Below are 26,186 nucleotides of genomic sequence, written 5' to 3' on the forward strand. Positions count from 1 at the left end.
CATCTGGCTGATTGGCTGGGCCAGTTGGTTTTTTGCCTACTGCGTAGCAAATCGTCACAACTTGTAAGGTTGCGGTTAGGCATTGGTTTATGGTTTGGTTGGTTGAGGGGAAGTGGTTGAGTGCCTGCCCTTGGTAGGTTGAGTGCCTGCCCCTCTAATGCTGCTGCTGCAAGGGATTCCATTAAAGGAATCAGGGGCTAACTATTGCTTGTCCACCCTGTCACTGGGCCACTGCAAGAGCTCCTGGCTGCATTTGGGGAGGGCTGAGGGCAGGTTCCCTGCTCCGTCGCTACCCCCAAGTGTATTCCCCTTTTCTGACTTTCGCAGGCGTGCGGAATGTCAGACTGTCCCCCACGGTGGGGGCAGCTAGTCGCAACCAATGGCTAAGCAACCATTCACATGTTTGTATTTTAATAAAGTTGTGGCCAGAATTATGCCAAAAACCTTAAACTAAAATTTTGGTGTGTGAGTTATTTGGGGTGGCCCTGGGGACTTCGACACACAAACATGGCTATCAAGTAAAATGTGAATTGGCCCTATCTCAGGTATTATACCTTCAGCCAGTGATGGGCTACCCTGACCCCCACAGTTTAATTCATAAATAGACTCAGGAAATTAAACTATTCCTCCGGAATATCAGAAAATATTCCAAACTAATTACAAACTGAAATCAGACTGATTGCACTTGAGGCTATGATCTTTAAGCCACTTACTTGAGAGTAAATGTTCTTTCTATCTTACTTGTTACTGATGCATACCAGTGCATATGAACATTGATTAAATATCAATACTGTATAAAAGTGAATTTTGATATGTTTGAATAAAGTTTTATTTTGTGATTTAATCACTGTGCTCATGCTCTGGCACACATTAGTAAGCAGAAAGACAAGAAAATTGTGGTCAACTGCTCACATGCCAGCTTTGAAATTAATTGGATAAATTCTTTCAAATAAATTTAAAGACCGGCAGAGTAGGATGTATGAAAAGGAAACAGAGAAGGAGAACTGATTTGGGAAAATTTACCCATCAATTACTTGCCCTTTTTGTTTACAGTTTTGTTTACAGTTTGGTAACACTTTCTAACCATGTATATTTATATTCTAAAAGCTTTATTGAAACAAGCATTTCTCAGTTCAGGATAAAGTTCACAAAGGATATATTTGGACCTATTAAAATCAAATGCATATTATCTGGGGGTAAGAAACTGTTTGCTAAAATCAGAGTTGACTAATCTTTGCAAACTGCGGTGTTTGGCTGCGGGAACAAAGTGTGTGTGTGCGCGTCTGTTTGTAATCCCTCTGTTTCGATTTTCCACATCATAGGCAAAACCATCTCTGCAACATCAGTGAAAACAATTAACTGCCGACTGATGAATTATTGCACCCATTTTGCTTCACACCACAGGACATTATAGGAAACATCATCAGCACTTTGAAATTCATTTTCACATTTCTCAAAGGAAGATGATGACAAATGTAGTAACACTTCAGGGAATATCAAAACCTTGCTATTTCATTTTAGAATCTGGCTTATCAGTGAAATGAAACATTGACACAATGATATGGTCCAATGATATACCTTTCATTCATATTGAAATATGTTCATCCTATTTTCCTTTTCATTATTTAAAACCCCATCCACAATAAATTAGATAAGAACTGCAGTGCTTTGTATGCTCAGAAGTGGTAAAAAAATATTATTATAGTAATTAACCACAATAACGCTGCTACCGCTTAGCATTCATTGTAGCACTCTCGAATGATCAAAGCAGGTTGCATTCATTATATTATTTAAAAATACTGTAAGGTAGCCCAGAATTATATGGGTAAAATGCTGTCCAGCAGAGTTCTTTCAAGTACTTTTGAGGTTTGCTGACTCCCGCTATATGGAAAGGACTTGCTGTAACCAGCTAGCTGTACATTTTGAGGATAAACTTGCTCAGCTTCCGAGAAACCTTGATTCTACAGTTGCAGCAGTTCCTGTTGAAGTGCCCGGCGTCACAGTCTGCGATGTGTTGTTGAACACTTTATTCACTTTATTCAAACAGATGACGTGGACAAGGTGTTTGCAGATCTATGACTGACCACATGACCCCCTTGATCCCTGCCCCGCTTGTCTGGGGGATTTGACTGGTTTACTGCTGGATTACTGCTAATGCATGCTAGGTCTGTCATGGGCTGCTTGATTCAGTCAGGATCAGGCAAAGTTTGGTGGCCAGGAGGCAGAAGAAGCAGGAGGGGACAGCTTGAAGGGGGGGGTAGTCAGGAATGGAGGATGGCAGTTCTCCTGTTGCAACACTATCCTGACAAAACAGAAGTACTGTTTTTGGGGGACAGGAGGCGGGCAGGTGTGGAGGACTCCCTGGTCCTGAATGGGGTAACTGTGCCCCTGAAGGATCAGGGGCACAGCCTGGGAGTCATTTTGGACTCACAGCTGTCCATGGAGGTGCAGGTTAATTCTGTGTCCAGGGCAGCTGTCTACCAGCTCCATCTGGTATGCAGGCTGAGACCCTATCTGCCTGCGGACTGTCTCGCCAGAGTGGTGCGTGCTCTGGTTATCTCCTGCTTGGACTACTGCAATGCGCTCTACGTGGGGCTACCTTTGAAGGTGACCCGGAAACTACAACTAATCCAGAACGCGGCAGCTAGACTGGTGACTGGGAGCGGCCGCCGAGAGCACACATAACATCGGTCTTGAAAGACCTACATTGGCTCCCAGTACGTTTCCGAGCACAATTCAAAGTGTTGGTGTTGACCTTTAAAGCCCTAAACAGCCTCGGTCCAGTATACCTGAAGGAGCCTCTCCACTTCCATCGTTCTGCTTGGACACTGAGGTCTAGCACTGAGGGCCTTCTGGAGGTTCCCTTACTGCCAGAAGCCAAGTTACAGGGAGCCATGCAGAGGGCCTTCTCGGTAGTGGCACCCGCCTTGGAATGCCCTCCCACCAGATGTCAAAGAGAAGAACAACTACCAGACTTTTAGAAGACATCTGAAGGCAGCCCTCTTTAGGGAAGCTTTTAATGTTTAACAGACTACTGTATTTTAATACTTTGTTGGAAGCCGCCCAGAGTGGCTGGGGAAACCCAGCCAGATGGGCGGGGTATAAATAAATTATTATTATTATTATTATTATTATTATTATTATTATCATTATCATCATCAACAACATCATCATCATCATTATCATTATCATTACTAGATGTTTGAGAGGAGAAATCAGATCTGCTGGCTCTCCCCACTGCCCCTCTTGTGGAGCACAGAGCCTCACCTCATGAGGGGAGATGCTTCAACCAATTAGTTAGAATGTTTGAGCAGGAGGAGGTGGTGGCAGAGCTGGAGTCAGAGGGACAGGACACAGTGTTGCTGCCACAAACCAAGTGGTTATTCTGCAGCAGCCCAGATAAAGCATGTGTTTGCATGTGCATCGCTCTCTTAAGGCGGGAGAGTCTCGTGGACGAGCTCTCCCTGCTTCAACTTTGAAAGCTCACCGGGAGGTGCGTGACACCTGTTGGGACAGCTTCCTTGCTTCCCTTCAGTTCTGCATGTCTTGCTTTGCTCATGCACCTTGGAGACATGAATTATGGACCCTGTGTTTGCTGCAGAGCCTGAATGATGACCTCTTCCTTACTCTCCAGTAACAGTCACTGTTGTTACGCTTTGGGATGGGAGCACAACAGCATGACTTGTCTGGAAAGAGCAGTTAGTCAGGATTGCTGCTGATCAATTGCTGGTAGAAGTGGAATCCTGCCAGCATATTACACCTTTGCTGAAAGAACTGCATTGGTTCGTTACTGGCCAAGTTCAAGGTTTTACAATTAGCATATTAAAAACAGCTTCGTACTAGTTTATTTGAAGGATTGCCTTGTCCCATGTGTGCCTACTCAAGCTCTTCAAACTTTTACAAGTGCCACATCAAGTTTGCTCCACTTCTGTTAGGAGTCAATTAATATTTAGGCATGCACTCTTGCTGCAGTTTTAGACACCTGTTAAAAACTTTTTTAAAAATTAAATCAAGCCTATCCAGATATATGTGGTGGTATTGAACTAAGTTTTACCCAGACTAAGTCCATTCAGATTAATGTTAGGTCAATTAATGTCAATAGATCTACTCTGAGTAAAACTTAGTTGAATCAAAGCAAATCAAATCCGATTTGATTTGTAGTTGAATACTACATATAATTTAGTATATGCTTTTACACCTGTTATTGATATAATTATTTTATATTGTTTCGTGTATACCACCTAGAGTTTTTTACGAAGCAGTTTATGCATTTTTCTAAATAAAATCTGCTAAATTTTTTTATTATTTTCCAATATAAACCCAATTACACAAATTAATTAATTCCAAATTAATGCAATTTTGTTAAGAGGCTTCCTGCACACCGTTCTTGAGGGGTCTTTATTCTTATTCATTTCTGTTACATTCCATTTTTAAAAATTATCACATAATTAACAGCTGCACTCTTAATGATTTCTATTTGTGTTATTATATTATTTAACTTCCAAAAAAAGGCTCCAAGTGAGGAACAATAGCTTTTCCCTTTTCATCCTGTGTGCACCACACCCAAAAGTCAGTTGTTGGTTTCTTGGCCTTATATGGCTCTCTAATATTTTCCTTTTTCCTGCAGCATTTGGGGTTGGTTGGGGCGGAGCTGCAACTTCAAGGTTAAACCCTCTTCTTTCTCCGGCTCAGCTCCTTCCCATAATACTCAAGCCATTCCAAATCGACAACAGCAGATCCCTCCCTTCTACTGGCACCGAGGCAGCAAGTTCCAGAGATTCACTATTTCTTCCTCCGGCTGAGAAGGGAGGGGAAAGACGATGCTATTCCAACATCCAAAAAGCCCTCCTGCCGCTTTCATCGCTACTGTAGCATTTTGCTTTTTAAGAAAATATAGTGATACCTTGGTTTACAACCATAATCCGTTCCGGAGGTCCGGTTGTAAACCAAAACAGGTTGTAACCCAAGACGCGCTTTCGCCAAAGGGGCCTAAAAAAAAAAATGGGTTGTAATCCAAAAAAGGGACACACACTTCAGGGATTGACGTGGTTGTAATTCAAAATAGTTGTAATCCAAAATGGTTGTAAACCAAGGTGCCACTGTAGGTTATCTCTCAACATCTCTACGATCTCTTTCAGTCTTTTTTTTGGAGGGGGGTAGACTCTAACTTTCCAGTGACATCTTTCCAAACAAAGCAACCAGGCTCTCTTCCGCCTTTACTCCTTTCAAGCCACACACAACTTTACATCTTCATTTAAATCTCAGTGTCACATCATACATTAAACCATCCTCCCTTGTACAGTCATACCTCGGGTTAAATATGCTTCAGGTTTAGCGCTTTCAGGTTGCGCTCCGTGGCGATCCGGAAGTAACGGGATGCGTTACTTCCGGGTTTTGCCACTTGCGCATGCGCAGACGGTCAAAATGACGTCGCGGCGAATCATGACTCACGCAGGTGCGGGTTACATTCGCTTCAGGATGCGAACGGGGATCTGGAACGGATCCTGTTCGTATCCAAAGGTACCACTGTATATCTTAAAATTCAGTATTAGGAGAAGGTCGCCAAATCATAAATGCAAATCTCCCCCTCTCCTCCATCCACCTCCAACACAAAATAGAATCTTCTCCCAATTTCAAACCTCAATTCTATGCAGCTGGTGGTCTGCAGTTTTAATGTTCATCTCCTCTGGTGAGTTCCTATTCTTAACAGCAATTAGAACCCGATTATTAGGAGAACGTCTGTATCCAACAGCGATTTGGGGGTTTCGCATCAGGTGAATTGCGTGGCGCCCAGCGCCTTTGCCCATCCCCTCTCTGATCCATGTGGGGGCGAGCTATTGAGGCGACTGCAGGTCACCAGTACCTCCCATACCCAAAGAGGTTTATAGTGATGGTTTAAAAAATTCTGCTGGAAAAATGGTGGAGATGGCAGTATTGAGTCAGTGGCTCATGTGCTTCTGGCTTGCACTCTTTATAAAGATTTGAGGAGTGAGGTTCTTATTCCTCTACTATTGTCCATGCCTGGACGCTCAACCTATGCTACTGTGTCCTTTTAACTAGCAGATCAAGATGATCAGGTGACAGCAAAAACTGCAAGGTTTCTAGCGGGGGCAATTAGAATAAGATCTACTATCTGATAATAGATGTAAACCTTCAAAATATATTTTGCATAGTTAAGTTTTTACCTCTGTCTTCAGTACATTTTATTTTATTGCTATAGCTAGTGGCTGGTGCAAATAAAGATTCTTCTGATCTAAGAATACAGCCCTCCAATCCTATTTGTTTCTTCTGGGCTGGGATCAGGTTTAGCCTCTAATAACATCCCTAAACTTTCACTTCTATAAGTGAAGATTCATATACATATATATATGTATATGTGTGTGTGTGTGTGTATATATATATATATATACACATATATACACCTGTATATATATATATACATATATACACCTGTAGAACAAATCAAGGCTTGACTTATCTCGCTTTGCATGTCACAAGTCTATCTCATATATTAGTTTCCCCTTTTAAGCTGAATTACGGAAATCAATGAACCTTTCCACGATAATCTATATGAAGATTCCTATATATATAGGAGATTCATATATATACAGATGAGACTTGAAAAATTAGATTATCGTGGAAAAGTTCATTGATTTCCGTAATTCAGCTTAAAAGGGGAAACTAATATATGAGATAGACTTGTGACATGCAAAGTGAGATAAGTCAAGCCTTGATTTGTTCTACAGGTGAAACTCGAAAAATTAGAATATCGTGGAAAAGTTCCTTGATTTCCATAATTCAACTTAAAAGGTGAAACTAATATACGAGATATGTTTGCCTTGATTTGTTATCATTGTGATGGTCATGGCATACAGCTGATGAAAATCCCAAATTAACAATCTCAGAAAATTAGAATATTCAAGGAAATCAGCAAAACAAAGATTGCAAATGGAGCAAGATTGGACCTCTGAGAAGTGGAAGCACATCTCGCTTTGCATGTCATGAGTCGATCTCATATATTAGTTTCACCTTGGAAGTTGAATTCCTGAAATCAATTAACTTTTCCACGATATTCTAATTTTTCGAATTTCGTTCGTGTGTGTGTGTGTGTATATTCCATTTAATATTATACATTCACGCGATCCTTATCCACTTCGGCTCTCTAGAGCCTTCAATAAGTGAAGATTCATTATGCATTCCCTGCGGACACTGTTGTAGCGATGGCAAAACTTGCCCGGTCTTTACTTACAGAGGTGAGGTGTGATTTTGAGTTAATTGTCTCCTGGCACTCAGGGCCAGAGCCTATGAGCTAAAGAGTGATGGTCGGTGGATCAGGGGGTGGAGTTTGGTAGATTAGGGAGCCTAGTGACGGCAAAAGATAGTACCTGGTCAATCAAGGGAAGAATCCACTTGTGTTCCTGTCTTCCTCCACTACCTCATCAGTGACTCTCACCTTGAGAGATCTGGTACCCTGTGTTATGCTGTTGTTACGAAGAAGGTGTTTCTTTGATTTGGTATCCTGTGCATCTCAGCAAATGAAAGTCGATATCAAATGATATCCTATATGTAGGGAGATTTGCAAGACAATTTGATGATGTCTCTACAGCTTATAGGTGAATTCAGCGAAATGGCACCTGATTCTTTTTCTATATCTTTGCAGGCAAAATGTACTCCATCGCAATGGGGTGCCAATATTTCAGGGCCTTTTATTTTAAAAAATTACACCAATACAGAACTAGTATTATTTCTTATGCTATATTGTTTCTAATGGATATAAGGAGAAAGAAGAACAGTATTCTTTTACCTCCTGAGATCAACTATCACAAACTGTACACTTTTTCTTTTTATAAGCCACACAAATGTATTTAATTCTATCAAAACAAATTCAAGGTTTTCTGTCACATGTTAGCTGTACAAGATGATTAGCATGAAATTTAATTTGTGCTGATTAGCCTTAGGGGAGCAAGGAATTAACTTGATGGGTTAATTTCATGTTTGTTGTATATCGCAAAAAAAGCAATGTATGAATCTTTTAACACTTTTGAAAAACAAATGCGTGTACACTGGACTTCTAGTTTCTTTTCCCTCATTAAATTATACTCTATAGAGGGCACACACAGAAGTTTTAATGAGGATTGCAAGGAACTGTATTTGTTTGAAATGTACAATGCTTAACGAACCATATCCAAGTTCTTCAGTTTGCCTGCCTAGTATGCAAACATTTATTTCTGCTTTTGCTTCTTTGAAATATTTACACCCCTCTTACTAACTGAAGTGCTCAAGGTGCATCGCAATATATTTAAAATGCTATTAAAAAAAGGACCATCAGGGTTTCTCACTGAGCGAAGCTTCCCTACACAGCCCATAGAAAGTTTGCTGGGGTTGGGGCAAAGGTGTATACCAGTGATGGCCAAATTCGGTCCTCCAGCTGTTTTGGGACTATAATTCCCATCATCCCTGACCACTGGTCCTGTTAGCTAGGGATGATGGGAGTTGTAGTCCCAAAACAGCTGGAGGGCCAAGTTTGGCCATCACTGGTGTATACAAACCTCCCCCCATCTCCATTCTCACATCTTCCAGCTGCCGTTCTGCTGCTGAATCGCCTCAGCGTTCCATTGCTTAACCCTCACTGAGGCAGATGTTAGAATACCAGATGTTAGAATACCTCAAAGGTGGAACTTCCTCACCTGGGCTGCTGCTCTTGCCGTCTCATCAGACATGCACCTGATTGGGCATGCGCAGAAGTGCACTTTATCTATAATCTCTCTCTAGCTGTTGTAGGACTTAAACGTAACCTGGGTCTGAGAGCCAACATGGTGTAGTGGTTAAGAGTGCTAGACTCGTAATCTGGTGAACCGGGTTCACCAGACCTTGGGCCAGTGACACTTCTCTGAAGTCTCTCAGCCCCATTCACCTCACAGAGTGTTTGTTGTGGGGGAGGAAGGGAAAGGAGAATGTTAGCCGCTTTGAGACTCCTTCGGGTAGTGATAAAGCGGGTTGCGTGCTGAGGTCCCCCAAAACACCCCTACCCCAATAACTCACACATCACACATAATTTTTGTTTAAGGTTTTTGGCATAATTTTGGCCACAACTTTATTATCATACAAATTGTGAGTGGTTGCTTAGGCATTGGTTATGACTAGCTATCCCCCCCCCCCCGCCTTGGGGGATAGCACTGACTCCCGGATTCCAGCAAGAGTCAGTGTGGAGGAACAAGATCAGGGACAACTGGAGCTGCGACACAGACCCTCAGTTCCATCCCCGCATGCTCCTTGGAGCTTACGCGGCCCGCACCCGATTCCAGGGGTTTGGACGAAGGGATGGTAAGCCCCAGAATTCCTTTAACGGAATTCCCGTGCAGCAGCAGCATTGGAGGGGCAGGCACAGCAAATCCATACCCCTCCACCAACCAATTTAAACCAATGCCTAACCGCCAACCTTACAAGTTGTGACGATTTGCTACGCAGTAGGCAAAACCCAATTGGCACACACTAATCAGCCAAAAGGAAAAATTCCTACCAGGCCCCCGCACCAATGCGAACGACCCCATGACAGGCATAGCAAGGTCAAAGCGGAAGCCCAATCAAGGGAGGGTGGGCGGGTGATCCGGTGTCCACAGCGAAAGAGAAAGGAATAAGCTGTGGACCTTGCTTAAATAAGCTCTGATCCCACCCCTAAATTGGCAACATCAAATTTACCCCAGTAACACCAGCCACCAATCTGATCCAAGTCCCTTGAATCAACCTGGCTGGCAACCGTGGGTGCTTTGTCTGGCCCCATCCGCAACACGTGCTCTCTTTTTAATGAGAACACGCTATATCAAATCCAAACTCTTCTTCTTCTTCTTCTCTATAGTAAAGTCCGATGAAATATTACATCAAGCCCTGCATTCAATGATGTTAGATTATGTCCACCTGCTTGGTCAGTGGAAATCTGCTTCCACAGCAGGACATCTGGTTCCTCATCTCCCACCAGGGGGGATAAAAAATCAATGGGGTTTTTTATTTTAAAAAAATGGTGTGTGTTTTTTAATTTAAACCAGATTTTTTTTTTTTAATTTAAATCAGATTTTTGAAATAAAATGCTTTTTGAGGAAAAATCTTTCTAAAGGTAGTTTTCTATTTAAGTTACATTATAGTCCAAGGGCTATTCATCAGGAAATAAGGATTTGTTTTAAGTTTTTCATGTGTACTAAAACTCAGTCTAAGGTGTATTTTTTTTTTTTTTGGAAAAAATCATTTAACCACATCAGTTAACAAACATGGAGACATATGCTATAATGTTATTGTTTTAGTTAAATAAATTGTTTAAATTGTTATTAAGGAAGTGATTGTTTTTCTCCTTCCAATAAAGTACAGCAGAAACGTTGTCCAAATATAAACCATAATTTCATAATTACCTGTCTTTGTATTTCTAATAGTATAACCAAATCAGTAACTTTTGATATAACTGTAAAAACTACTCTGAAAATTTATTATTCCAAAGATGAAACCTTCATCTGGTTGTAAATATTAAGATTATACCAGCAAGAATGAGTCTTTCTGTGAGAAAATGATTTAAATCAAGTCTTACTGACTAGTGATTTAAATTGTGATTTAAATCAATTTAATTTAAATCAAATCCACCCTGTCTCCCGCCACCACCACCATCATCTGCTCCAGAAGGTCCCCAACCCATTACAAAAGTGTCCACAGATGGCAGTAAGGACAGTAATTTTGCAAGGGACAATAAGAGATAGCAGAATGGAGATGAAGATTTAAGTCAATAGCAAAACCTCCACCAATACTATCCTCATTGAGGTAGTATCAATCTATAGTGGTTTTTTTGCCTAAATAAAGTGATCCTCTAACAGGTGGAATAAACCCATTTGTGGCCCTGGGGAAAAATTTATCTGACAGGCAATGCATACCAGTCACAACATGTGGAATGGTTAAACCGGCTTTGCTACACAAACTGGACGATGGAGGCCAGAAAATCCAGCTCTACAATTTTCTAATTTTACCTAAATTATTTAGCCACATTATTTGTTTTCATGCTAAAATGCATTGTCAATTGCAAATTCTCTCTCAAAGATATATAAGGACCAAAGGAGTATTTTATACAAAATATTTAATATAAATAAGTAAAATCTTAATTATTCTAAAAACTATTCAGTTCTAAAATTCTACAGATTGTCTATTACTACTTAATGTTTCTCACTTAATTTTAAGAATAAGACATATTTTGGGACACCCGGACAGATCCCTACATAGATGCCTGACTCTGACCCAAGGCCACAAACCCTCCTTCTGCAGCTTATATTTATTTCTTCACCTATTGCTACTACTGTTACTAGGTATTTGACTGCCTTTTAGGTATCCCAATATTTGAAAATTTGAAAATCTGATATACCTGTTCGGGGCCCAGTGAAAGTCTAGACTGTTCTATTTCATTTGGAATGGTTTTACTTGTTTCTATTATTGAAACGGATTTATTATTTATTTAGGTAGGTAGGAAGGAAGGTGAGGTGTAGAAACAATTTTTAGCAGACCCAGAGCCAAAACCCAGCAATTAGGGGTGCATCTAGGGGGAGAACTGATCACCTCTGAGCAGATTCTGGGGTGGAGCCTGGCTTCTGTTCTGGATTTGGTCACCATGGTGGATGACCTGTGCTGGGAAAATGATGGGCGGAGCCAAGCCTACTAATTTTTCTGGACCTCTTCTGGACCTCCATCATAATATCCTTTTGGACCACATGTCTATATGTGAAGGTCTCCAGTTTTTGTTGTTGCAGGTCTCACTCTCCACAGGGAACAGCGTAGTCTATTTCTTACTGGTTTAATTGGAATCTGCATTAAGTTTTGATCAGATTTTACCATTGTTCTAGTAAATGAACAGCAGTAAACAACTTAAAAGTGTTCTGTCTAGTGCCCTATGCTCATTTGCTTTGTATTTTCCCAACAGCCATTGGAAGGACCCTCATTCCTCGTTATTTTAGCACTGTCTTTGAAGGAGGTGTCACAGACCTGTATTACATCCTAAAGCACTCAAAAGAATCATACCACAACTCCTCCATCACAGTGGACTGTGATCAATGCACCATGGTCACTCAACATGGAAAACCAATGTTTACAAAGGTAATAGGAAAGATTCATATGAAACATGAAATTGTTGTTGGGTTTTCAGTGTCCCTTTTCAGATTACATTAGAGATTAATTACTGGTGGTTTGGTGGGGGGTTTTTATCTGTGGATGGCGGAAGTGATTCCAGATATCTTGAATTTTAATTTGTTAAAACTTAAACACCATTGAAGTGGAAGTTCGGTTAAATAATACCAGAAAAACAACTTATGTGAAAATTCACAATATTGTACACAAACTTCAATCTTCAGTTCATTTCTGATTTATTGCTGATAACCATAGGTCATTGGCATATAAAGAAAAGATGGACATAATATAGCTATTAAGATAAGAAGTAAAACAAAATTAATTAAGTGCAAATCAGTAAAAACCAAAACCTGGCAGTCGAGCCAATGAATGAAATCACAAAGTCCAACTCAACCAATTATATAATACAGTTATATAATTCATATTTATATCCATCCAGACAGTTATAAATAAATAGTACTTAGTCATTAACTTCAGGTAGAATTCAATCTTTGAACATTTTTTTTGTTTTTTTACTGCATGACTAGATCCTTGGTCATGAATCACAAACTGGGAGAAATCACAAGTACTTTTTATATTCCAAAAGAAACACAACACTGTGCAACTCATATATAGCAAGAAAGCCAGTGCTCCAATGGTGTATGAAAAAACAGCTAATAGTCACACATAAAAGGTGTGTTCATACAGACACCAGATTTTCATGATCTACCGTACTTCATTTTTATTATTATTTTAAAGAGGGAAGAGTCACATTAATTGGGCCACCACACATGGCGTGTGTTCATATTACTGCCTTGCAGACATGTTGTTTGCCAGTGTGAGAGCAGGATGCTGGACTAAATGGGCCTTTGGCCTGATCCAGCCATGCTGTCCTTATGCTGGATTTCAGTTCTCATCAGCACCAGCCAGCATGACCAATGGTCAGGGATGGTGGCTTAAAGTTTGGAGGGCCTCTGCTACAGCAGCAAAGTAACGCAGGTAGGTTTTCACCCCCAGGCAGTGTGAGAGGTGAAGCTATGACATCTCTCATCATAGACCACCATCATTCTCCAGCGCATGTCCCTTGCATCTCCTTCCAAATTAAGGATGTGCTCCAGGTGTTGCAGCCAATACAATTTTCTCTGAGGTTATGTTCCAAAGCCAAAATGATGTATAATCCAAACACACTGGGTTCAGTGGCAGGTGGGATTGCCCTTTCCACCCCCTTTTTACATGTTTAAATTTTTGGTCACTTGCATAAAGCTGAATGTACACAAGTTAAATGCACATAAGTTGAGAGTTACTTGTAGCTGTCTTCTCTCAGGACTCTGGAATTTGGTTTGCGTGCTGGTAATTCACTGTTATAGGGACGCAGGTGGCGCTGTGGGTTAAAGCCTCAGCGCCTAGGACTTGCCGATCGAAAGGTCGGCGGTTCGAATCCCTGCGGCGGGGTGCGCTCCCGCTGCTCGGTCCCAGCGCCTGCCAACCTAGCAGTTCGAAAGCACCTCCGGGTGCAAGTAGATAAATAGGGACCGCTTACCAGCGGGAAGGTAAACGGTGTTTCCGTGTGCGGCTCTGGCTCTGGCTCTGGCTCTGGCCAGAGCAGCGATGTCACGCTGGCCACGTGACCCGGAAGTGTCTCCAGACAGCGCTGGCCCCTGGCCTCTTAAGTGAGATGGGCGCACAACCCCAGAGTCTGTCAAGACTGGCCCGTACGGGCAGGGGTACCTTTACCTTAATTCACTGTTAGCAGTCTGACATTGGTAGATTATTGGGTTTACAGTCTTCCCATTGCAACCATCAAGTTTTAGGATTACGCCTATGACCCACCTATGGCATGGCTCTTGAATCATCCTTTTTTACTTCCATGTTTAGCCTCCAGACTGAATAGCACCAGCCTCAAGATTATGGCCCAGTTGACTTAATGGAATATTTCGTAGGAAATTGGTTCTCTGGAATGTTTAACCCTCAATTAGTAGAATAGTTGAATAAATATTATCCTTCAATAGCCAGGCTCTGAAGTTTCTCAGGGAGCATATAGATTTCCCTGTCCCCACAGATCAGAAGATAACACCCTGTTTTATGGGCCTTTTTTTACCAATGTGAGACCAGTTTCAGCAGGGCCTCTGCTTTAGAGCAGTTTTTCCAGGGGGCAGACATATCAAGCCATGTTCTGCTGGCTGAAAAGATTCCCATTCTTAAACATTCTTCTTTGTTTCTGAGATGGTGCCATGAAGCTTCTATATAGACAGCAGTTTTTAGCATTCTTGTTTTGCATGTTAATTTCTGTGTTCCATTCGGGAGTGAAAAAGCAACAAATAAAATACAATAAGATAAAACAATAATAATTAACTTCTGCTGCATCGGTCAGCATGTTGTCTTCTCTTTAGTAAATAACTACCCAACTGATTGAAGCAAAACTAAACTGGACTTTGGTTGGGTAGGGGAAGAATCTTTCCGAAACAAAGTGTTTAGAAAATTGTAGTGGTTCATCTCAGCACCTAATTTTCCCCAGAGAGAAGGGCATCATATTGCATATTTAGCCTATAGCAGCCCCAGTAATGAAATATGGAGGTCACATTTATGGGAAAGTTCTCCTGTTCCAATAGCATTGAAATGAATAGGGACCACCAAGTCCAGCATTCTTAGCAGTTATGCTGGAGACAGGCAAAGGGTATAAAAAACCAAACCAAACGAAAATGGGTTGGAGAAGAAGTATTGCTTCGGCAACTGTGCTGAATTTTCACGTTTTTCACGTTTTCAAGGCGAAAACTGCCTACCGTTAGCACAAACAGCAACAAAACTAGTTATAGAATTATAGAATTGTAGAGTTGGAGGTTCATCTAGTCCAGCCCCTTGCAGTGCAGGAATCTTTTGCCCAATATGGGTCTCAAACCCACGATCCTAAGATTAAAGGTCCCATACTCTACTGACTGAGCCATCTTGCCGCTCAGTTCTCAGTTTTGTGTGTGTGTGTATGATTTGCAACCCCCAAATAATGCTGCTTTGGTGCTTTTTTAATGCCTTTTTTCTTAGCTATGTAAATCCAGCTAATAGATAATGTAAACCTTATTGTCATGCTCCTCTCAATATATGTCAGGCTGCAGGATTCTGATCTCTGCCCCTGCCTCCAACCACTACAGATAAATTAAAAGGTCAAAAGCGTCCATACACACCTAGAGTTGTACAAGTGTAGGAGTCATTCTCACCTTCTGGAGAAATATCCAGAAACTGGTGGCAGACCTTGTGAGTGGTCACTATCTCACTTGCCTCCAGGTCTTCGGTTTAGTGATGGCGTCATGGCACCACATGCCAAGGCCCCTGGCAGGGGTGGAATCTACCAAATAAGGAAAAAGTCCAGGGTTGCAACAATAGGGCTGCCATATGCCCAGAATTTTCCACACATAGCCAGGATTCGTCCTTCGAAAATGGCGTCAAGGCAGAATTTTCGGAAACCAGTTAAAATGTCTGGGGAAACCCTGAGTGTATGGCAGCCCATATTGGATGTATTGAATTTTTGGTGAATTTCTGGGGAAATCGCTTCGTCCATCTGTCCGTCCACCCAAAAGAAAGCTGAACAACATTTGTGTCCGGATTTTCACTTCTTGAAATATGGCAAGCCTATGCAAATACATTCAAAATGAATTCCCTCATTCCCATTCACCTCTAATTGCTTTCCACCATGTATACAACATTTCTTTTGTCTCACTGTCATTTTTGGTCAAAAGGGTTCACAGGCTTTTATTTTTTTAACCCTGCATAGCCTTTTTACTACAATCAATGGTAAGATGAGTTTCCACAGCATGAAGTGTAACGCCTGCCTTCATGTTTAAAACAACTGTCTCTTTCCAGCCCTATCTGACTTTGATGGCATGGTAGAAATGGTTTTTATTTAAGGCTAGTGAAGCTTCTGCTTCCTTATAGCACCACGTAAATGCATAAATGATCAGCATTGTTAAAACTGTAATAACAGCCCGTGTGCATAGCTGAAATATAATTTTCCCTCCTGTGCATTTGAATCAACAGTCTATGTCTCAGTCCTGGACATAACACCAATGATCAATTTATGTTCCTTTACCTTATAAAAAGTAAAGGAGCACATTACTTTTATGAATTTACACAAGCCATCTATCAAATAAGGATTTTGGGCAGATATAAGAAACTCTAAGCAATAAAAACTGAAGGTCAGGGAAGAATTTATTACTTTGTAAAATTTACATTTTGTGCAATAATAATAATAATAAAAATAATAAAGCTAAAGTGATGCTGTTCTCCCTCCTGGTGGTGGAAGTTGCAGAATCTTTGACAATTAAGCAAGACAAAGAAGGGGTTAAAAAGCTACTGGTTAGTTTGAGAAATGTTCTTTTTTAGTTTTCTTTCTTTTTTTCCCTGGCCTAGTCTGGAGTTGCCACGTGATCTCCTGAATGCCTGCCAGCCTCTTTCTTGTTGATCCTCCAGAGACCATCTGTGCTGGGGGCATTGATTAGAGTGTGTCTGCCGGGATTACATCTTTTCTGTTGCCATGCCAACTAATCAGCTGATTTTGGTTACCACAGAAACAAAATGTCAGAGCTCACAGCACGGTAACATGAATGCAGCACAACAGAGAATGTTTTCTTAATTGGAGACCTTTTCATTTTGGATTTTATAGGAAAGGCAGGTTTGGGGGCAGGGAAGGAAGGCAGTTTCGAGTGAGATTTTGGCTTAATTGATTAGAGAGAAATAGTTTGGTTTAGAATTAGAAAATTAGAAAGTTAAATATCGTCACATAGTGTGTTTGTTAGCTGTTACGATCTGTGAGTGTATGTGGTCTCTTTAAAAATGGTCATACTTGAAATCATACACATGGGCATGATCCATTGATTTCTAATGTAGGTTTGCCACAACCCAGAGCTTGTATTTCTTTTAAATCTGTGAGTTTACAGTAACTGTTGGGACAGGAGACAGAAGAAGGTCTCATCACCTGGTGGGTACAAAGGAAGAGCCGAAAAACCAATATCCACATTCACTATTGCGACTCACACCCTTTACCAGAACCTATCTTTAATGAATTTCTGGTCCTTTCAAAAAACCAACCTAAACTAGCAGGCACCATCACATTTAACAAATTCTGATAAGTTAATAACATGTGACTATATGAGCCTGAAATTTATTTTCTTACTAAATACAGCAAGGGAAACTCATTGAGCGGGCTTGTAGGGTATACACGGTGACAACTACAGAGGGAAAAGCTTATAAGGTTTTCAGAAAATTGCATTTTATACTTTCCTAGATAATGTCTCATTAAAGGAAAGTCCCTGAACACATGAGCTCTAGGTTTTAAACAGTATGTTAATGGTATTCAAACTACAGAGAGATCAGCCATTGCACTGAAACTTTAGACACTAAACAAATGTACCATTAAAAAAAACAAACCGTGGAGAAATTGTGGATCATTTTCTGACAGTGGCTTTGTACAAAATGCAAGTGTTGCTTCTTACACAGGGCCAAGCCAATTCCTCCTTACCTATCGCAGCTCTCTGTGCAAAATGCTATACTATTCCAGAGGCTCCTCAACTGTCAGGGAGGACCAGGGTCAGAGGAGGGGGAAGGGAAATGAATTTCCTGCCATGTCCTGTATAATATTTGTAGATATAAATAAAATTCACATCATGTCCAATGATTGTCACTGTTAAGCAACTAACATCTATCAGAATTACGAGCAAAAGCAATGGGAGCAAATTTTCCATCTAAATATTTGATGTGAAACCATGTAAAGTACATTTGGTCTGCTGAATTATCTAGTCCAATATCACCCAATGGTCAGCCAGTAAGCTCATGAATGATGCTCATGAAGGCTAAATCCCTGTCCCACTCGGTTGCTCACCAGGAAATGTATACTCAAAGGCATGCCTATGCCTCTAAACCTGGAATCCCGTTCAGCTGTCATGCCATATAGCTGTTGATAGACCTGTCCTCCAATACAAAGCCATCAGATCTTGTGGCAGTGAATTCTGTAAGTTAATTATGCACAATATGAAGAAGTACTTTGTCTATTGAATCTACTGCCAATCAATTCCACAGCATGTTCCTGAGTCCTAGAAGGTTAAGCAAAGCTCAGATCTTTTGTCCAGTGTCCACCACTCATTTATAAATACCCTCTGCTCTTATGTATTTTATTACTATTCACTTACAGCATTCATGTAGGGACACAGGTGGCGCTGTGGGTTAAACCACAGAGCCTAGGACTTGCCGATCAGAAGGTCAGCGGTTCAAATCCTTGTGACGGGGTGAGCTCCCGTTGCTCGGTCCCTGCTCCTGCCAACCTAGCAGTTCGAAAGCACGTCAAAGTGCAAGTAGATAAATAGATACCGCTCCGGCGGGAAGGTAAACGGCGTTTCCGTGCGCTGCTCTGGTTCACCAGAAGCGGCTTAGTCATGCTAGCCACATGACCCGGAAGCTGTCTGCGGACAAACGCCGGCTCTCTCGGCCAATAAAGCGAGATGAGCGCCGCCCAGAGTCGGTCACGACTGGACCTAATGGTCAGGGGTCCCTTTACCTTTACCTTTACAGCATTCATAGCTTGCTCTAGATAGAATATTTCCAGTCCCAGGGCAGGGGACAAAGTAATAAAAAAATAAACGGAGAAACATAACAATATACAACAATTACCAGCTCATATAAACAGGTCCAATAAATAACAAATTGGCAGTTCTGTCACAGGGTAAGCAAGCAAACCTATGATGACAAGAATCAGATTTTCAATTCAAGCAAATACCTAGGTAAAAAAACAAACACAAGATGAACAAACAGGTTAAACAACCTATGGTCTTGGCAACAGTTCCCTCTCCATGTTTCATGTATGGTAGCCTGCCCCTCTGTCCCTCACACAAAGAAGGCCCCACTCGGAGCCAATGGACTCTCCCTCTGTGGCTTTCGAGAAACATAAAACTTTCACCCAAACTCTGCAGCCTATCCAGGCCTCATCCTGAGAGGTCCGAAGGGTTGCCCACAAGCATCGACAGCAAGAAACTCCCACCTCTTGTCCATAGCAGGAACAGAAGAAAAACAGACACACATACACAAGAAAAATTGCAAACAATTGTGGCACGTTTTCCCACCCTGGGCCCTGTTAGAAAAACTTTGGTAGCAAAGTCTCCTTGCTTTAACAACTCTTAAATATATGAGAGCCCTGTGCTCCTTAGTATCTGCTCACGCTAGCCAACATACAAAGTTGCTAGTTCCCCCGGACACTCAAGGGGCAGGAAACTAAGGGGTGTTGCCTCCTGGTGATCAGGAGACAGAACGAACATGGGATTTCAGATAATTCTGCTTAGGCTGGTATTCAATCATATCTTAATTTAGGGTGTCGTATGCATCCCGACTCTTCTGCAGATTGATGGTTTTTATTTGTTAAATAATTAAAATAAAAACAGCCCTAGTATACAACAGTAGAGGAGAATTGCTTTGGGAACAAGCAAAATAAAAGCGCTCAGAAATACTTGAAGCCAAGCAAGCCCTGGTTTTGCTGTCAGGATCTGTCAGTGGAAGAACGCTACCTCCTGACCAAAGAGAAGGCTTTTATTCTTCCAAGGTAGCCATAATAAGCAGACCTGTGCTTTTGGGTACAGCACAGAGAGCTACTTACTGTATGAGCAGCAGCTACAGATTCCTTCCTGTTATAATACGCATAAAAGTCACTTCTATTTTTATTTTATTTTATATATTATATTTGTATACAGCCCTTCATCCAAGCATCTCAGGGCAGTTTGCAGAATAAAAATACACAGTAAAAGCATAAAAACAAGGACCAAAACGAAACAAAGCAGTTGAAATTTCTTGGAGTTGCAGCTCCTTCAAACTGTTCTTCTTGTGGTTCTCTTGCTCAAGGAGCACATGTAACTTCAAGGAAGAAGACCCATTGACTATCAGTGGATGCCCTCCTGAGGCATAGGCCATAGCAGACGTCAGCCCTAGTTCTAGAGGCCTTCAGTCAAAGACTTGGAGGGACTGGCTTTGTTTTTTTCAAATAAGTATGTGAAATTTCATCCCGCCTCATCTCTGCAGCTCTTGGACCTGTGTGGCTCTCTCTCTGTTTCCTCCTCTCATGCTGCTCTCACTTTCGTTGTTGTTTAGTCGTGTCCAACTCTTCGTGACCGCATGGACCAGAGCACGCCAGGCACTCCTGTCTTCCACTGCCTCCCGCAGTTTGGTCAGACTCATGTTTGTAGCTTCAAGAACACTGTCCTCTGTTGTCCCCTTCTCCCTGTGCCCTCCATCTTTCCCAGCATCAGGATCTTTTCCAGGGAGTCTTCTCTTCTCATGAGGTGGCCAAAGTATTAGAGCCTCAGCTTCACGATCTGTCCTTCCAGTGAGCACTCAGGGCTTATTTCCTTCAGAATGGAGAGGTTTGAACTTCTTGCAGTCCATGGGACTCTCAAGAGTCTCCTCCAGTACCATAATTCAAAAGCATCAATTCTTCAGCGATCAGCCTCCTTTATGGTCCAGCTCTCACTCACCCATATCCCTCTGGACCACATTCTCTTCCAATCCCTAGCTCTCTCTTTCTCTGGCATAGATTTCCTATGCCAAGTAGTTTCCCTTGCCTGGTTATCTTCCCAGGCTCCTAACCTAGGGCTAAGGTGCTTTTCTCCCCCTCCTTATGCTGACCAGCATAACCCTCTGGAGCAGCTGTGGAGCTCAGTAACCAGAAACCCTTCTGCCTGCCCTACTGCTTTGTGCTATTAGGGCAAGTCGCTCCCAGAAACTTCACCAACATCACTACCACATCTTTTAATGCAGATATATATATATATATATATATATATATATATATATTACACACACACACACACACACACACACCCCAGTAATGGTCAGATTGGTTTCCACCAGGCCTGTCCAAGTGCTCGATCGCGATCTACCGGTCGATTGCAGTCTGTCCCTGGTCGATCCTGGTCTCTCTCCCTAATAAAAGCTCAACAACTCTGGTCAATTCAAAGGGTAGATTATTCCCAGTTTATTTATAATGGGAGTAGATCGCAGTCTCTTGGAAGTTGGAGACCCCTGGTTTACACTAATTAAGTATATGTTTTTAAATATTGCCATAAACAACAGGGGTGCTTCTGTAAGATATGCTATTCTTAGATTACCAAATCAGGTTCCAGAATTTGTCAGGGCTTCAAAGTAAATAAATGTTCCCATTGATTATGTCCTCCTCTGAAATTCCCCACTTCCTGTTCCTGATCAGCCGCTGGTTCTGCCCTAGAGCCACTTTGAAAAGCCAGCCCAGGACACAGAGAGAAAATGTGCCATCATTCCTTTCCTATATCCACAGGTCCCTCCAGACTCTTCTTTCGCCCCTCATTAGTTCCATAGTTTGCCCGTCTTACAATATCCCTCGCTATGAGGCATCTGACCTATAAAAGGATTATCTGTTGGGTATGCTATAAATTCTCCTCTGGCTCCGATTGTAACGTAGGAGAAGAATTCAGGGGCTCCACAGTACTCCTTTTTATGTGAATTAAGCATTGTGGTTTCCTGCTGCTCAAAGGAAGCCCAAGCCTAGAGAGCTTTGAATGCAATTGCGAATACAAATCAGGCGGACAGAAATGTTTAAACAAAAAGAATCAGTGAAGGAAATTGGGGCTAAAACTTTTTTCAAAATTGAGAAGTGATTGGTGTGCAATCCATTATACAAGCCCTGGGGCACCAGGAGGAGATGAGGTAAAGGTAAAGGTAAAGGTACCCCTGCCCGTACGGGCCAGTCTTGACAGACTCTGGGGTTGTGCGCCCATCTCACTTAAGAGGCCAGGGGCCAGCGCTGTCCGGAGACACTTCCGGGTCACGTGGCCAGCGTGACATCGCTGCTCTGGCGAGCCAGAGTCGCACACGGAAACGCCGTTTACCTTCCTGCTGGTAAGCGGTCCCTATTTATCTACTTGCACCCGGAGGTGCTTTCGAACTGCTAGGTTGGCAGGCGCTGGGACCGAGCAGCGGGAGCGCACCCCGCCGCAGGGATTCGAACCGCCGACCTTTCGATCGGCAAGTCCAAGGCGCTGAGGCTTTAACCCACAGCGCCACCTGCGTCCCAGGAGATGAGGAGGAACCCCCAAAAGGACAAAAAAAGAATTGAAAGATAAAACGGAGAGCAAAAAATAGATAATGGGAAGGATGAAAATAACTATCTGAAGAATGACTACCGAATGTGACACATACCAGAGTAAACCTAACAACCAGTTGGAACGTGTAGAACTTTTATAGCTCAGCCTATTACACAAGATTGCTTAATGTCTATTACATAAAGAATACAGGACCCTCTGGTTCAGCAGCTAGATATTATATTTGCACAACTGCAGCTGTTATCCAGAGTGAAAGGTGAACAGAGCAAAACAGATCCCTGGTTGGGAGTGGTGCAAACCCACCACCACATCTGAAGCCTTGCCACCCAGGTCAGCCAAGGAAGAAGGTGGGGTGGCTTTCATACATGGGTTTGCTGCGGCCGATTGGCCCAAGAATCCAGCTCCATGGGGGAATCCATTCTCTGAAACAGCCTATTTGGGGGCTGTCTGCTAGCCACCACCAGTGGCAGAACCACAGGCAGCAGCTTCCCACCTGCCACGGTGAAGTCCCCACTTCTCCTGTGGCAATCACATAGGGTCCCCGGACATTTCACCATCTATTGATCCCTGTGCCACCACTTTATTTCTCGCTGCCACCACCCAGGCCCTACCTGGTACAATACTGAGTCCAGTCAGGGTTAATTGGAACATAAACTTCTGTTTATTTATTGCAGTTTAACAAGCGTGTGGTTTCATAAACGGTATTGGTCAATTACAATCATGGGGTGCCTATCCAGACCTATAACTTCCGCTACCTGCTCTCCCTCACTAAACCACCTCTCAGATATTTACTCGTCTTCCTAGCTCCTAACTGTTCCTGACTCAGCTTATTTCGCTACACTAACTCAACCTACCCACAGACTCTATCCCAATTCACTCCCACTCCAACCAACCAACCACCCAACTCCCAACAAACTCCTCCCTTCGCCCCTCCCAGAGCTGGTTTTATAGTCCCTCTGACTCCACCCCCCGGGTTATGATTGGGTAACCTGTTTAACTATTTCACCTCCAGCATCTCTTCACCCTATGATGCTCCTCTCCACCAGCAAAGAGGAACCTGCACATCATGCTACCCCACCATCAGTGCCAGGGGGTTAGAATTATGCCCTTTATGCCATTAATCATCACCAGCCATTTTGGAGGGAAACAAAAAATAGGATTTAGATTGCACAGAGCTATAAAATCCACAGCCTGCTTATTTAATTGTTCATTCTTAATTCCTCTCTTTTTCCAGAGGGGATACAATTTCCCCAATAAAGCTGAATAACAAAAGTATATTGGCATTTATTTAGCCTGCTTAGGACTGTATTTTGTTTGGTTTCTTTTAGTTTTATAGAGGCTCCTCAAAGAAGTGTGTGTGTGTTTGTTTATTTTCCTTCCTTTTTCTTTATTTCTCCTAGGTGTGCACAGAAGGACGTCTTATCTTGGAATTTACATTTGATGACCTTATGAGAATAAAAACCTGGCACTTTACAATTAGACAATACAGAGAGTTAGTCCCTCGCAGTATTTTAGCCATGCATGTAAGTAATTGGCCAGAATTGCTTTTTTTTTTTTAATCCATTAAATTTTGACTAACAATCCAAACCCACCATTTGCTGTCACAGCCAGTTATCTTAGAGTTATGCGCATTGTAAACAAGGATGTTATGTTGGTGTGTCGCAAGCATTTGTGGATGTAAATAAGTAGACAGTGTCTCCCCAACTTAAGCTGATGCACACTTTCTTTCTGAATTAAATTTGGAGGCACATTTCATTCTTATATCCATAAAAGTTATTTTTAAAGAGTAAGAATACGCCACCTTGGATTTTAATTTCAATTTATTTTTTTTACATTTTGGGGGGCTCCATCTGCACCATACATTTAAAGTGTACCACTTTAAACAGTTCCCTCAAAGAATCATGGGTACTGTAGTTTTTTAAGGGTGCTGACACTGTTAGGACAACCCCTGTTTGCCCCAGAGAGCTACAGCCCCCATATTTCCCTGGGAAGGGGGATTGATTGTCAAACGACTTGGAGCATTGTGAGAATAGTTAACAGACTACAGCCCCCAGAATTCTTTGGGGAAGCCACGGCTATTTAAAGTATGGTTACCAGATTTTTTTCAATGAATCTGGGGACACTTTTTTTTTTTAGCTGAGTAGCAACAGGGAGTCAATAGTGGGGATGGTGAGGCAAAAGACCCTGGGCCCAAGCACACATGCATGGTGTATAAAGGTGCAAAGCCCTTCTTTCGCACCCTGTGAAACATAAATGCGAAAAGTTTTTAAAAAACTGGGCAACAGTCCCGAACCTTCCCCAATCTCTTGTCCCCTTTCTCTGCCACGTTTGCCCAGTTTTTATAAAATTGCGCATTTATGTTTCACAGGGTGTGAAAGAAGGGCTTTGCACCTTGCCTGGTAGAGAAACCGCACGTCTTGCGCCCCTCCTGGGCAACAGCCACCCACCCACAACTCCTGAGCCTCCCCCGATCTGTCACAACAAGGGGAAGGGGGCAGGAGATCTGTACTGCCAGACGTCCCCAGTTCCCCTTTGGCAGTGGTGGTGGCGGCAGCAAGCAGTGAGCAGCTCCTGAAGCCAGCCAAAGCCAACTGTGCTACCAGGCTGGCTCCAGGCTGCTGAGGCTGCCGCTGCCACATTTCCCGGGGGCAGATTTGCAAATCCAGGGACTGTCCCGGGGAACCGGGGACGTCTGGTAAACCTCATTCAAAGTGGTACACTATAAATGTGTTGTGCAGATGGGACCATATTTGCTTGTTACACAGATGTCGGCAATCTCTGCGTGAGTTACCTTTTGCCTAGCTGGGCTCCAAAGGTACATCAGTACATGTCAGAAACAGTTTTGAAGTGCATTGGTTAATTGCATCCTTCTGAGGTCTGCAGCACCCATATAGGGTATCGCCAGCATTGTCCCAACTGTTACTCCAGGCCCAGGTTACTCCTCTGTACAAAAAAGGGATCAGTCTTGTATGCTTCCTGCTTTCTAAGTGAGAGGAATGGTTCCTTCTTTCTCTTCCTGCGCATTTCACATGCTTTCCGTTGGTGATACCATACTACACCAGTAGATGAAACTTAGCATCCCGACGTTGTCTGTATGTTTGCTTTTGCTCTCGAGCATATTAATTAGGGAGTTTCTTTTTTCCATTGGTAATTTGTAAGGCTGTAACTATTTTTATAGTCGGGTCCCCCCCCCCCCAATTTGTTTCACTAACCCTTAGTTGCTATGCTACTGTGAGGTAATGTGTGTAAGAAACCCTTGAGGAGAATGGGAATTATTCCCCCAGTGGAATCCAAATCTTTGCTCTCATGCAGCAGAGTAAGCTGTGATCCAAGTAAGTCCTAGTTCAAACCTTGCCCACACCATAAAAGAACTAGATGACCTCAAAACAAGACACTATTCTCATTTTTAACCCCTTTACTTCATCGTGGAGATGACAACGCTAGTCTTCCTTACCCTCTAGTAAGGTTTCCTGATATAATAACTAGTCTAAAGTATGATTTTCAAAAAGCTTAGCTAATAACCCATTGTTTGGAATGAAATGGGCGCTACACTCTCCTTCCCTCTGTGAATTAGTGTCTAATGTTCAGTATAAAATCTTGGATGCTTTTTATAAATTGGCAGCTTGCTTTCAGATAGGATTGCCAATTTTTTAAGCATGTCCTTGATTTGTAATTTCACTGTTGCATTTCTTCCTCACATGAGCATGAGAGACTGTCTCTTTTTTTTTTCCATTACAGGCACAAGACCCTCAGGTGCTGGAACAGCTGTCCAAAAACATCACCCGCATGGGTCTCACTAACTTCACCCTCAACTACCTCAGGGTAAGCTTACCATGAGCAATTTTTGAAAAGGTTACTGTCACAGCCCTCAGAAGCTCTTCTGTAGCCTAAAGACCATGTGAGTTTTGTCATGGCCTGCCCCATAATTTCCCTTCATTTTCAAACCAGTTTCCTGGGGAA

The 26,186-nt window shown here is 42.3% G+C and overlaps 1 protein-coding gene and 1 long non-coding RNA gene across 6 annotated transcripts in view; one reads left to right on the forward strand and one right to left on the reverse strand.

Moving 5' to 3' along the window:
* The window catches only part of LDB2 (LIM domain binding 2), a 237,886-nt gene that overhangs the window by 168,767 nt on the left and 42,933 nt on the right, over positions 1-26,186 (forward strand). For all 5 annotated transcript variants that reach the window (XM_079991703.1, XM_079991701.1, XM_079991702.1 and 2 more), the window contains 3 exons: positions 11,945-12,117; positions 23,627-23,749; positions 25,965-26,048. In XM_079991703.1, coding sequence (XP_079847829.1) covers positions 11,945-12,117; positions 23,627-23,749; positions 25,965-26,048 — 380 coding nt within the window. The remainder of the gene's footprint in view (positions 1-11,944; positions 12,118-23,626; positions 23,750-25,964; positions 26,049-26,186) is intronic.
* Positions 1-26,186, reverse strand: part of LOC307224699 — a 476,766-nt gene that overhangs the window by 111,890 nt on the left and 338,690 nt on the right. The window lies entirely within an intron of this gene.

This window comes from Podarcis cretensis (assembly GCF_951804945.1).
Source record: "Podarcis cretensis genome assembly, chromosome: 9".
NCBI lineage: Eukaryota > Metazoa > Chordata > Lepidosauria > Squamata > Lacertidae > Podarcis > Podarcis cretensis.